Source organism: Leptosomus discolor, chromosome 10 (genome assembly GCF_034619465.1).
Source record: "Leptosomus discolor isolate bLepDis1 chromosome 10, bLepDis1.hap2, whole genome shotgun sequence".
In the NCBI taxonomy this organism is placed as follows: Eukaryota; Metazoa; Chordata; class Aves; order Leptosomiformes; family Leptosomidae; genus Leptosomus; species Leptosomus discolor.
The window spans coordinates 16,706,207-16,720,429 of NC_141400.1; the positions used below are offsets into that span (position 1 = coordinate 16,706,207).

General features: G+C 41.1%; 1 protein-coding gene across 3 annotated transcripts in view; it reads left to right on the plus strand.

Annotated features, from left to right (window-relative positions):
* The first annotated feature begins 2,729 nt into the window (after window positions 1-2,729).
* FAM13B (family with sequence similarity 13 member B) overlaps window positions 2,730-14,223 on the plus strand; it is a 39,529-nt gene continuing 28,035 nt past the window's right edge. For all 3 annotated transcript variants that reach the window (XM_086471182.1, XM_086471183.1, XM_086471181.1), the window contains exons 1-5: window positions 2,730-2,886; window positions 3,335-3,547; window positions 7,535-7,712; window positions 10,991-11,135; window positions 13,769-13,926. In XM_086471182.1, coding sequence (XP_086327308.1) covers window positions 2,730-2,886; window positions 3,335-3,547; window positions 7,535-7,712; window positions 10,991-11,135; window positions 13,769-13,926 — 851 coding nt within the window. The remainder of the gene's footprint in view (window positions 2,887-3,334; window positions 3,548-7,534; window positions 7,713-10,990; window positions 11,136-13,768; window positions 13,927-14,223) is intronic.

Genomic DNA, 14,223 nt, shown 5'->3' on the forward strand with positions numbered 1-14,223 from the left:
TGAATGTGGTTGGTTAAAACAACAACAAAGTAAGGCCTGTTGACTGGAATATAACCCTTTATTTTCTGTTGTCAATTCATCTGGAGTTCTGATCTCAGACCAGGATCCACTTGTGCCAGATACCTAACAGATTTACAACTGGTGTGTAATACAAGACAATAGCTGGAGACAGATGACAAAGAACAGGAAAGAATATTGGTCATTATTGCTTACATCAACAGACAAAGATTTAAACACTTGTCAGCCTGAAATATTTTTTCCTCTAGGCCTCAATGCAAGAAAATTCTGAGGAGGAGGATGAAGCAGTTTTATACAGAGGTTAAGGCCACCTCTTTTAAAACATCAGTGCAGTTTGGGGACGATTTGGGGCAGGAAAATGTTATTTATTCAAACTATTGGAAGGACTCTGGGTTCCTGGTGTCATAGGCTAACAAAGGGACTGGCGTTTTGGTACTGAAATGAAAGTAGTAGAAAGTGAAGATGAGCTCTATTTGTTCTGATATGGAGTAGAATCAAGAGTCAGTGTGGGGAAACAAAGAGAGGGAAGGTACTTTTCTCAAGTCATTTAGCTGAACTCTCCTATCTGTCTCAAATTATGAAACAGAAGGTTTCAGTGCGTGTACTTTCCAGCCAGGGAAAGCCCTTCTGTTGTCTGGTTTTGGCGATGTGTGTTGTGTGTGTATGTGTATGTTGCAAGCTAGTTTTGCCCAGTTACAGTTGCTTGAGTTTAATTAGAACAGGTAATGGGTGAGATTGAGGGACTGAAATGACCCTTTGACTGTATCTGGACATTAAATCAGCTCCATTGTGTCATGAAGCTGCAATTTAAAGTTTTAGTGCCACAGAAAACCAAAAAGGCTGTTGCTGTGCTCCATAGCTATTTTGAGAGCTGAGAACATAAAAAGTGTCCAGGTAGTTGGGATTCTAAAAGATGGCAAAAATCCGGGTGGTTCTAGGGAATCTGACTTGGGGAGGTTGCTTCCTGAATGCAGATCTGGTGATCACTCGGACTTTGAACTGGCATTAGGACACATGATCAAACTTTCTAGAAAAGATGATCTGTACTGCTGAAAACTGATTGACTCTCTATGTTGTTCCTTAGTTAGGACTTTGGTTTTGTTTGTGCCATTTAAAGATAGTGGGTTAAACCAGTGCCTGAGATCCTTCTAAGAATTTTATAGCCATTAAATGTTTTAGTATGGTAGGTGCTATGAAATGCTTCTGTCTAACCTCCTTAGCCCTTAGTGATTCTTTGGAAGAAGAATTTATGAGTCTGAAAAATATTGCATAATCATTAAGGCTGAGATGTCACATGCCAACTTTTGTTTTAGGTTTGGTTAGCTCTGAAGTGAAAAAGGGGATTTGTTTTTTTGCGTGCTCACCTGTGAGCTGTGCTGATATGGTCTTTATGCTTGCTTGTTCAGAACAAGAAACTGATGATCTGACAAGGAGAATTCTTCAAATGCCATGTTTAGACTTGTAACTGAGTTTGAAACTGTTGAAAACTCAGTGGTCTAATAATATTTTTCCTTATTTTCAGATTAATTGCTGAAGTACTGATCGAGTTCTGCTATTCTTCAATGAGGAACTACAGGCTGATCTTTTGCCATAATCTTAAACAACCATAAATGACAAAAGAATGCTTGGTCAGTGAGGGCAGCTGGCGCAGAAAACGTTTTTCAAACTCGGCTGTTTAAGTACTCTGAGGTAGGTTTCTTAAACTACTTTACTCGGGCTATAAAAACAAAAAAGGAAGTACAGGTTTCAGTATGTCTAATAGAATTTATCAATCCATTAGCAAATGGAGAATTAAGTTTGGTTGCAGTGCTTTGACGAACAGTATGTGCTTTGTGTTCTATGTGCCATCCTCTATGGAAGCGTTTGCTTGCATTTCAGCAAGTATGTTTTGTTTGGGGTTTTTTATTTGTTTGTTTTGAAATGACAGTTTTTTCTTTGCTAGAAGAAATATTTTGGTTCTGACAGGATAACAGTTTAACTGAGTGACTTACGCTGCCTTTGGTAATACCTTCGTTATCTATCTGGATCCTGCATCAAGCAAAGACTTGCAAGTAAAGTATGAACTTCTGCCTGATGGGAAGGATGGTGTCATTGAGCATCTAGAAACTAGTTTTGAGGGTTTTATGTTCAGTAAAATTTTTAATTTGATGCAGGTGTTGAAAACTCTATTGTGTAGACCAGAAAATGCCAAATATATTAGAAGCTGATGGCAGTGCAGTTGTGTATCACAAAAAACTTAATCATTTCATGTAACTAAAACTTGGGGTTTTGGTTTGGTATGATCCACTAGTTTCATTTCCTCTGGAGAGGTTTTTGTGTTGGATTTTCGAAGGCTGACTGATAAATACTGTCAGAAACGTATTGAAGAATCTAGCTCTCCCAAAGGACCTTACAGCTTAAGTAACAATGTTATAACTGTAATTTTCTGAATTTCCTTTGCTGCTATACATGTTCTTATCGGTCCTCTCTTGAGGATTGAACAGAATACCCCAGAAATAGTCATTTATCTAGTTAGCTGTATTTGGAGTCGTTACAGAACTTTTCATTAAATCGGTGAACTGATTGAGAGAGTCTGGAGAGTATTTGCATTAAGTAATTAAAGCACGTTATGTTACAGATCAATACATTCAACAGTGTACACTGAAGTATGATTTTTGGTTTTAATTCCTCTTGACAGAAAAGACAGCTTTGATTTTTGGCTGCAAAAAGATATGAGGAAGAGCTCCTCCCCTTCCTTGAGTAACTGCAACTCTGTTCTTGCTAACAAAATATTTGGAATTCCACTTGATGAGCTGCAGCAAGAAGGGCAACCAGACAATGAGGTTCCATTCATAGTCCGCCATGTTGTGGACTATATTGAGGAACATGGTATGTATCAGCTTGCTGTACTTCAGATAATGTATTGAGCTGTTATTCTTACAGAGGAGATTGTGGGTTTTGAAGAGTGTTTGTTTTCTTAAGTTACTTACATTTCATTGCATGTGATTTGGGTTTGGTGGTTTTTTTTGTTTTTTTTTTTTGGTGATCCAGATTTCCTTTCTTTACTCCTTCTGTTGTGTTTGGTTATCACTGTTCTCTAACACTAATGCAGTCAGCTGGGTAGGGTACTTCATAGGAAATGATGTGTTTTAGGTACTGTTAACGTTTACCTTATTACTGTACTGTTAGCTGGGCAAAGGACTGTTGGAAGTCTTAAAGTATTGTCCAGAAAGTCTTTCAGTACGTGAACTGTGCGTGTCTGACTATCAGTATTTTTCTGATATATTTGTCCATATGAGATCTAAAAGTTTATTTCTGCAACTTCTTTCTAACTCAGGGGGTCTGGAACAAGAAGGACTTTTTCAAGTCAATGGGAATGCTGAGACAGTGGAGTGGCTTCGGCAACGATATGATAATGGAGAAGATGTGGACCTGGTTAAAGAAGCAGATGTACCCTCAGCTATTAGCCTTCTTAGATTTTTTCTTCAAGAACTTCCAGAGCCAGTTATCCCAGGCAGTTTGCACATACATTTGATGCAACTTTCTCAAGGTAATAATTATTTTTGACTCTGTGGTTTTTATTTTATTAATTTAAGAGTAAAAAAACAGTATTAAATTGAGATTTGTAGTGGCACTACTGTGTCTTTGGTGTTCTGTGTAATAATGCGTCTATGAGGAGGCATTCAAATTTTCAACCTTTTCTTAGCACAAATCCCAGATAAATAGGTCTTCTTTTTTTTCAGGAAACTCAGTCTAGATTCAAAACCACAGCTTATCAATCGTGCAGGAAAACAGCAAAGTTGCCACCTATCATGCTGATCAGTTCAGAATATTCTGTGTTCTTGTGTGTGAATACTGGTCAAAGCCACTAGAGTCAAAGTTGTTTGACAGTTTCCCACCACTGATGTTTTAAAAGTGCTAGGGAATGCTTTTGTCTGTTTTACTTCCTCTGAATTTCACTTACTCTGCCAATGGTTCCGTGGCACTTAAAGCTTTTGTATACTGGAGGAGAGATCTCATGTCATATTTGCTCTCCCACTGTGGATTTTTTTCAGTTTAAAATTCATTCGTAGAAGGAAAAAACCCCACCTGTCATCAGCATATTGTTGCTAAGTATGTTTTTTCGTATACTGCAAAACCTTGCCTTTTCAAATTGACACCCATATGCTGGCACAATATTTTCTTTACCAGTTCCCAACTTATTTATCTGTATCCGCTCTCCTGGGTTTTTTGTCCTCTGCTGTGTTGAGTGGTGTTGGAGTTGATTCATAACATGACTAGTAAAAACGCTTGTCTTGCAGCACTACGTTAGTAATGTCCTCAAAGGGTACCTTGATGTCAGAGCTCCGCACCCTGTGGGATAACTGAGGGGTTTGCTGGTTGTTGCTGCAGGAGTGTTGCTCCTTTTCCAGTGTCAATTTTGTACGTACTTCTCTCCAAGTGCTGGGCTTGTTTTGCTTTAAGATGCACATTTTTGTTTGATTTAATTTTATGTTGTTTATTTTATTCGTGATAAGAACTTGACAGTGCTTGTGATAATCCTGTTTGTTCAGAGTGGAACTGGTTTATCGGACAAGTGAGTATAGCGTAGCTTTCATATGCTGTATTTACCCAGTGCTAAACTGGAGAGTCATCTGCAGCAGTGTGAAGCTCCTTCATTTTCCTGCCTTGGTAGCCCGTGTATCCTGAAACTTGGGATGTGCAGTGGTTATCTGGGTAGCTGGTGAGCAGAGGCTGAACTCTAATTTGTGAGGCACTAAGTGGTCTGGTGCTGGAAACAATTTTTGGAAGCTACTGACCAGAGAAGCTTCTTAAGGCTGAAGTTCTGTTTGTTTGTTTGTCCTGTGCAGTCATGAGAAGCTGAAGTGGATAAGAAGGAATTTTGTTAGTGATATGTCTGCTGTGTGGTTTGTGTTGCTAACTTCGTGGTTCATTGGATTTAAGTAGCAAGTAAACCGGGTGGTTTTTTGCCGTTTTCCCTCCTGAGAAAGATGATAGATAACAAAAGGGTTGTTAAGACAGTAATGCAGAATGCTGCTGGTTACTAAGCACCTTAATTTGCAGTGTTATCTATCAGGGCTGGAAATGGGAATGAGATGTACACACTTGTGACAGTGTAATTCCCTTCTGTGACTTGTAAAATACAGTGAAATCGGGTTTTTTCCATCTTCGAATAGATGACTGTGGAAGGATTTACATATGGGTTGTTTTGGGAAAAGAGCTGTTCTTCAGCATGTAAGTCCCCATTTAGTTCCCTTTTGTTAAATATACAGAGAAACTTTACTTAAACTTTCAGCTTATTGTTTTACTACCTTTTTTAAAGTATAAAATAAAGTGATTTCTGAAAGATTTAAAGTTATCTGTAACAAGGAAATCAAAACACATAAACCCTTACATGTTGTTTCCTGATACTAAAATTAGAGTTTCGGTTTCCTCTACTCAGGTTTTCGCTTTTCATGTTGTGACTGTCTGATAGATGTATCTCAGTTTCCAGAATTACAGTATCAGCAGAGGAATTGCTTATAGAAATGCAGAAGATGGTAGTAATTTTGGATCCATATGTTACTTCTGGTATTTTCACTCTTTAGCAGGACTTCGATGTTGTTAGGTTAAGCTTACTTCTCAAAACAACTCAGTTATACAGCAAAGTGTGGCCTGTATAAATCTTTTGAGGCTTGTTCCGTGCAGGCATTAATGATGGTTCCTCAAAGGCAGGTGATTTTAGCAATTTAAGTGTGAATTTGACCCTGGTGTGCTAGGCCATGTGTCCCACGGGTGTGTAACCATGGTTTACTGTCAGAGGATTTCAGTTACAGGTAAGAACGTTCTCACTTGAGGTCTCTGGCTCTTGTTTAGAATTGAAATTTTAGGACAGGTTGGTTAGGCAGAACATCTATATGTGTATGTGCAAGGGGTCTGACTGTCACCTCTCTCTTTTTCTCTTTCTTTTTGAAGGTCTACTTGGTGAAAATATTTTTTTAAGTTCTCTTTTGCTGTTCTGTTTCCTAAATGCATTTCTAGAGTAAAAACTAATCAATAATATATTCATTTTATTGAGTTACTGTGTTGAGAGAACTATTTTTCTGTGCCTGGTTACCTGTATTCAAATACTGTAGATGTTGAAACTGTCTCAGCAAATGAAGTCCTGCACAGTTACTGTTTGGTATTACTGTACGTACACAACAGGGAATTGGCTCACTTCTTTCATTTGCTATTAAGGACTGGGATGTCTCAGCTCTCTCATCTAGAGAGGTAGAGTGCTCATCATCTTCAAACATTCTTTTTCCCTTTCTAACTGATCTCAGAAGAGTTTTCAAATGTCTGAGAAAGAAGGGGAGGCCTGTTAGTATCAATTTTTCTCCTGTTTTGCTTTCCTGACGTTTCTTTTCCTTAAGTGGAATTTCTGTTGGGTACAAACAATGGTAAACTCTTTGAACCTTGCTGCCTGTGAAGCTCATAATGTAACACCTGAGATTTATAGGGAGATACTTTGGTGAAGGATATAGTTAAATGTGGGGCAAGAATGAGGAGTTTTTATGGTGACCCTTTTTCAGGTCTGAAATTGAATTGGCAAGCTTCAAGCTAAGCATGTGTAAAGATGATTGCGTTGAGATTGCTTGTATTCATCAGTTAAGTGTTATAAAAAGAAATAGAGTGTTGAGAATGGGGTGCTTGTAGGGGAAAAATGTCGAAGTAGCTTGTCTTAAATGGGGAGAATTTAGCTTTTATGTTAGCTTGGTATCTCTGGAGCTATTGCTGTCTCGAGCTCTTCTGCAAAGGAATTGCTGTTGGCAATGGTAAAATGGAAGGGTATGGAGGAGCTAGCCCTGTGTAATCAGAAACTTGAGTGAGCATTAGTTGGGGAAAACATACTGAAAACTACTGATTGGACTTGCAGAGGAGAATGTGGTGGAAATCATTGGCTTAGGTTATCAATTTCTACTTCACAGAAGAAATGAAATTATAGTTTAGTTTATCGTTGGGGAAAGTAGCTGATGGTACTGTGCTGTGGAAACAAGTCTGGGGAGGGTTGGGGTTTGTTTTTTTTTTTTTTTGTGATGTTCCCCTGCCTCTTCACCACCCCTCCAAACTTGTGACATCACCAAAGAAGAGTAACAGAACAGGAAATTAATTGTCTTGGAAAGGTCAGTGAGGAAGAGACTAATCCAGAGACTGAAATGAGAGGATGAGATGCTGGGACAGATACATTGTTATGAAGTGCTACCACCTCAAATGCCCTTCAGATCTATGGGTTGGACATTTCAGTTTTTGGGTTTGGGGTGGTGTGTGGTGGTTTGGTTTGGTTTTGTTGGTTTTGTTTTGTTTTGTTTTTTTTTTTGCAATGGGGAATTTCGTATGAGAATCTGAGACCAAACAAATGCAAGTCAAATTCTGACTTTGTGGTCTATGGTCTCACCTAATTAGTTATACTTCAGAAGTAAGTAATTGTTGTCAGAGTCAAAAAGTTGATCGATACCAAATATGAAAAAGCAGATATTTATTTCTGTGATTAAAATATTTTTATTATATTTTTCAGATTATAATAATGAAGATGAATTTGGAAGAAAGTTGAGGTTCCTCTTGCAGCAGCTTCCACCTGTTAATTACAGTTTGTTAAAGTTTCTGTGTAAATTTTTAGCTAATGTAGCATCGCACCATGAAGAAATTTGGTCGGCAAGTTCTTTAGCTGCAGTCTTTGGCCCGGATGTTTTTCAGTAAGTTAGTTATAAAAGTTCATGTAGTGTTTTTATGTGAATTGGACGGTGTACATCTGTAGTCTAAAGTCTTTCCTAGTCCATGAGTGACAGTAGCAAGTACACAATATGTTTTGGGCAATGTCTGTCTTCCTGTTCCCTCTTGACTCTCTCACCCCAGTTTTGTCTTACAGTTTTTGCTCAGATCTAACTAACAGCTTGTCTATGAGCTATGGCATTAGCAGTCACTGATTTGGTTGTTGCATTACTGTAATTATACTGAGGTTCAAAATTTTTAGAGATAGTGTGTAAGATTGTTATTTGTAGTAAGAAGGTAATTAAAGTACAAATGTATACTGGGGTTTCCCCTTTATAGGAAAACACTTGAATTTTAAATGTTCCTTATGGAAAGTTAATTGACTGGGTAGTAGTTACTTCATCACTTTTAAATATAAACTCCTATAAAGCTTTATAATGCAGTAGTGTGAAGGTATGCTTAAAGTTCTGTGTGTTCAGAATGGATCAGGGATAATCGCAGAATGGTTGGGTTGGAAAGGACCTTAAAGATCATCCAGTTCCAACCCCCTGCCATGGGCAAGGACACCTTCCACTGAACCAGGTTTCTCAGAGCCCCATCAACCTGGCCTTGAACGCTCCAAGGAGGGGGCAGCCATAGCTTCTCTGGGCAACCTGTTCCGGTGTCTCACCACCCTCACAGTGAAGAATTTCTTCCTAATATCTAATCTAAATCTCCCCTCTTTCAGTTTAAAGCCATTGTGCCTTGTCCTGTCACTACATGCCCTTGTAAAAAGTCCCTCTCCAGCTTTCCTGTAGGCCCACTTTAGGTACTGCAAGGCTGCTATAAGGTCTCCCCAGAGCCTCCTCTTCTCCAGGCTGAACAACCCCAAGTCTCTCAGCCTGTCCTCACAGGGGTGGTGCTCTGGCCCCCTGTTCATCTTCATGGCCCATCTCTGGACTCACTCCAACAGGTCCATGTCCTTATGTTGGGGACCCGAGGGCTGAATGCAGTACTCCAGGTGGGGTCTCACCAGAGCAGAGTAGAGGGGGAGAATCATCTCCCTTGACCTGCTCGTCACACTTCTTTTGATGCAACCCAGGATACAGTTGGCTTTCTGGGCTGCAGATGCACAGTGCCGCGTCATGTTGAGCTTCTCGTCAACCAGCACCCCTTCTCCTCAGGGATGCCCTCGATCCACTTATCACCCAGCCTGTATCTATGCTTGGGATTGTCCTGACCCGTGTGCAGGACCTTGCACTTGGCCTTGTTGAACTTCATGAGGTTTACATGGACCCACCTCTCAAACCTGTCAAGGTCCCTCTGAATGGCCTCCCTTCCCTCCAGTGTGTTGGCCGCAACACACAGCTTGGTGTCATCAGGAAACTTGCTGAGGGTGCACTCGGTCCCACTGTCCATATTGCTGACAAAGATGATAAACAGCGCCAGTTCCCTGAGGATCGACACTCGTTGCTGGTCTCCCCTTGGACATTGAGCCATTGACTGCAACTCTTTGAGTGCAAGCATCCAGCCAATTCTTTATCCACCAAGTGGTCCATCTGTCAAGACAAGGACGTCATCTGGGACAGTATCAGATGCTTTGCACCAGTCCAGGCAGTTGATGTCAGTTGCTCTTCCCTTATCCACCAGTGCTGTAACCCTGTCAAAGGCAGCCACCCAATCTGTCAGGCATGATTTGTGCTTAGTGAAGCCATGTTGGCTGTCACTAGTCACCTTCTTATTTTCCATGTGCCCTAGCACATTTTCAGGAGGATCCACTCAATGATCTTGCTACGCACAGAGGTGAGACTGACTGGCCTGTAGTTCCTCGGGTCTTCTTTTTTTCCCTTTTTAAGAACAGGGGTTATGTTTCCCCTTTTCCAGTCAGCGGGAACATCACCGGGCTGCCACAACTATCTCAAATATGATGGATAGTGGCTTAGCAACTTCATCTGTCAGTTCCCTCAGAATCCCCCAGATTCATCTCATCAGGTCCCATGGACTTGTGCATCTTCAGGTTCCTTAGGTGGTCTCAAACCTGATCTCCTCCTATGGTAAGCAGTTCTTCATTCTCCCAGTCCCTCTGTTTGCCTTCTGCAACTTGGGTGGTGTGGCTGGAGCACTTGCCGTTGAAGACTGAGGCAAAGAAGTTGTTGAGTACCTCCACCTTCTCCATATCCCAGGTAACCAGATCTCCTATTTCCTTCCGGAGAGGGCCCACGCTTTCCCTAGTCTTCCTTTTGTGACCAACGTACCTATAGAACCTTTCTTGTTGCCCTTGACATCTCTGGCCAGATTTAATTCTGTCAGGGCTTTAGCTTTCCTAACCTGAACCCTGTCTGCTTGGACAATTTCTCTGTATTCCTCCCAGGCTACCTGTCCTTGCTTCCACCCTCTGTAGGCTTCCTTTTTTTGTTTGAGTTTGTCCAGGAGCAACTTGTCACCCATGCTGGCCTCCTGGTGTTTTTGCCTGACTTCCTTTTTGTTGGGATGAATCGTTCCTGAGCTTGAAGGAGGTGAACCTTGAATATTAACCAGCTTTCTTGGACCCCTTTTTCCTCCAGGGCTTTATCTTATGGTACTCTTACAGAGGAGAACCCTGAAGAGTCCAAAGTCTGCTCTCCTGAAGTCCAGGCTAGTGAGCGTGCAGTGCATCCTCCTCATTGCCCTAAGGATCTCGAACTCCACCGTTTCATGGTCACTGCAGCCAATGCTGCCCTTGAGCTTCACGTTCCCCACCAGCCCCTCCTTGTTGATGAGAACAAGGTCAAGCTTAACTCCTCACGGACTCCTCTGTCACTTGGAGAAGGAAGTTGTTATCAACACATTCTGGGAACCTCCTGGATTGCTCATGTCTTGCTGTGTTGTCCCTCCAAGAGATATTGGGATGGTTGAAGTCCCTCATGAAGACCAGGGCTTGTGAATGTGAGGCTGCTCCTATCTGTCTATAGAGGGCTTCATCTACTTGGTCTTCCTGATTGGGTGGCCTGTAGCAGACCCCAGTTATAATATCACCTGTCCCTGCCCTCCCTTTAATCCTGACCCATAAGCTCTTGGTTGGCTCCTCATCCATCCCCAGGCAGAGCTCCATGCACTCCAGCTGGTCATTGACATAAAGGGCGACACCCCCTCCTCACCTCCCCTGCCTGTCCTTCCTGGAGAGCCTGTATCCTTCCATAACGGTGTGAAGTGTAGCCCTTAGTCATAGAAGTCATTCACAGGAGTTCTTTGGGGAAACAGTTGGATTTAGATTTTTGAACTAAAACAGTGTTGAAATCTTTAGCATTTACACAGATGTGGAGGATCTGAAAGAACAAGAAATAGTTAGCAGAATAATGGCGGGACTTCTGGAGAACTACTACGAATTCTTTGAAAACGAAGAGGAAGATTTTTCATCTACTAATGATTTGAGCTCAATAACTGAGCAGGTAAGAATAATTTAAATGGCAATATGTTATCACGGAAGTAACTGCTACACGCGTTTATGAAAGATATGTTGAAATACAATTTTCTTTCGGTAGTTTCTTGCAAACTCTCAATTAAATGTGTTTTCTTAACGTAGGTATGCTTGTGAAATTGTGGCTTTGTAGTAAGTGTAGCTGTGCTATATAGAAAAATATGTAAGAACTAAACCAACAATGATATCCTGCCCAATGTAGACACTTGTTATGCTATGTAAATGTTTTAGCTTTTTAATTACCTTTTTAGGAAGGGAGGAGTGTTTTTTAAGCCAATGCAGAACCATGCTATTGTTGGTCTTGGTCAATAATATTTCTAGGTGTGTCTTACAGAAACATGCAGGGTCTCGCTCTCCACTTGATGATGTTATCAGTGGTGGTTCCCTATGCCAGAATTTTTCAGTGGTGTTTCTGATTCTAAGACTTCAAAATACTGTCTTGACATTAGCGGGGAAAAGTGTTGAAATTAGGGAAACAGAGTTGAATAGAATAGAAATATTCTGGATCCTAGCATTCAGCTGTCAGGATTGCCAGCTTCACCTGTCCATGTGACTGATGGTATCCGTTATCACTCCTAGGCCTTTCCTCATAACAAATTTAACATTGTGAAGCAAAATACCATGCCATGCTGGGATAAATAGAGATGGAGGGTTGTTAGGGAAATGAAAATGTGGTATTGTGATAGAACCTTCTGTGGGCAAATACTTTTAATTCTAACAAGTCATGCTAAATAAGTGCTAATGCATGGAAGAAGTACTTTTGGTATCATCAAAGCCAAGTTTGTGGGTTATTAATAAAATCTTGGCTCAAACCCTTCCTCAGAAATACAGAAAGTTGTAAACTGTATTTTCTCATGTTCGGTTGGCTTAACAAATGATGTGTTTTCTTGAGAGGAGAAAGGGTAAGTAACCAGCAGTTGCTAAGGAAGGTAACAAGAAACACTGAATTTCTAAAGCCTAACTATCCCACAAACCCCTCCCCTAGCAAGACAGGTAAGGCAAGTACCAGGGCAGCTGGTTGCTTCCTCTTCACTGCAGTAGACACCTCACCTGTTGGTCTGGTCCGCCAAGCGTGGGCAGTAAGTTCTGGGTTGAGCAGCTTCTGTTGTGCAAGCTCCTCCAGCAAGGTGCTGCAGCTCTGCGGCGTTGGCTGGCTCTGGCTCTTTGCAGGAGTCTGTCTAGCACTGCCATCTGCCACAGCCCTGCTGCATGCTGGTAAATAGAGCTGGGCTGTAGCTTTGGCAACCTGAGGGTGAGGATTATTGTCTTAGGTGGGATGACTGCTCTTTAAAGTGTAGTTCCTTGATCTGTACTCTCATGCTTTAAAATTGCTGACTTGTCTGGGGGTCATGATATGTTTTAAGAAAAGTTTTTCCCAAGCAGAACAGTCTGTGTGGTGTGTTTTGGGTTTGTTGTGTGTTTTGGGGTTGTTTTTTTTTTTTTTTTTTTTTCTCCTAAGTTTGCGGCCTGGTGGGGTGTCCCTTTAGTTTCATGGTGTCTCCAGCAGATGTCAACAGTGCACTTCTGTTGGGTCCCGCTCCCTCCTGGGCTGGCGGGTACAGAAGGGCAGCTGTCCCCACTGGGCGCAGTCCCACTGATGCGGGACGGTGTGCGGGAGCGCTCGCTCCTGTTCACCCCCTGTTCACTGGCACATCCTCTTCTGATTAGAGGAAGGTCAAGGATAAATGTTTCTTGCCCTCCGTGTAGTGCCGTGTAACTCATTGCACACCTCCTCTCTGCCTTCTGTGTCATTGTAAACTTCTGAAGTTTAAATTTTTCTTAATGAAGTAGTTTTGTTTTATACTGGTGTGGCAGACACTATAAAGCGTGTTTTCTTGAGGTGGGTGCTACTACTTTAATTTTTGGGTTTGTGAGTTTGGGAGTTCAGTAATCAATCACAGAGGGGCTTTGCAAATCAAACAGAACCACTTTGTTGTGTTCACCTTTTTGTTTTAGACAATGGCTTTTTAAACAATGAAGCAGCTGTATTTGGTTGTCGGCTGGCTACATTGTTTTCCTTTTTCAATTGGCTATGTATTACTGCTTCAGTAAAACATCTGTTTATTCAAAAATAGACAAGAGGCATCACAAACTTCTCAATACTCCTGCTCTTACCTTTGCCTTTATAAGTATTCATTCAGTACTTTAAAGTTTGTATTCTTAGACTTCTATATTGCCTTCCATAGAAGGGTTTGAAAATCCTTCTTGTAGATGAGTAAAGCTCCCTGTGGAATAGAGGAGAGTTATCTGTCTCTGTTCTATATGTGGAGGAAGGAAGGTTCTGTGCCTCGTGCCTTCAGTGTGGCTGGGATTTTGTTGTTTCTTGATTCTGCTTGTGTTCATTTACTGCATCGAACGTGCTTCTCTTTCCAGTTTTCTTCCAGTGTTTCCAAGGGTTATGCAGCTTTTTAATGATGTGGAACGTATGGTTTTACGTAAAAGCGAGTCTAGTGTGCCTGTTTTTCTAAGGTTGAAAAATGTTCTCTTGTTACACTTACGTTGCTTTTATGTACGTTGTTTTTATGCTGCTTATGCTCTTTTAATTCCCTGGATCTCTTAAAAGAACTTTTCAAGCCATTAACTGTGATTACATCTTTTTTTTAGATCAATGATCTCTTGGAAGAGGAGGAAGATCTAAAGCTTGAGCAGTCTGAAGAACTTCCAGAAGATGGCACAGAGAAACCTGTTGAAAGGCCAGCTGTGGTGCATCTAGATATGACAGGGAGTCTCTCGGATTCCAGGAGCGTTACAGCATCAACAAGGTAACTTCTCTCTGGCTTGGAGTTTGAAGTTTGGGGTATAGTCTGTTCTTTCTGAGAGAGAAGCTGTCAGGCTTTTGAGATAAGTGGTGTTGTCTACAAACTGAAGCTTTAGAAGTAGGTACAGTTCTTGTAGTAGTAAAATATGGGATAAAATAACTGTTCCCAAATTCAGCAGAGGAATGCCTGTAGAACTCAGATTGGATTAACTATGGTGATTTATGCAGAGAAAGGGGAAAAAGAGCATATTTTAGTGAAACTGTGAAGTGGTATTTAAACAGTAAATTTTGTAGCAGAGAT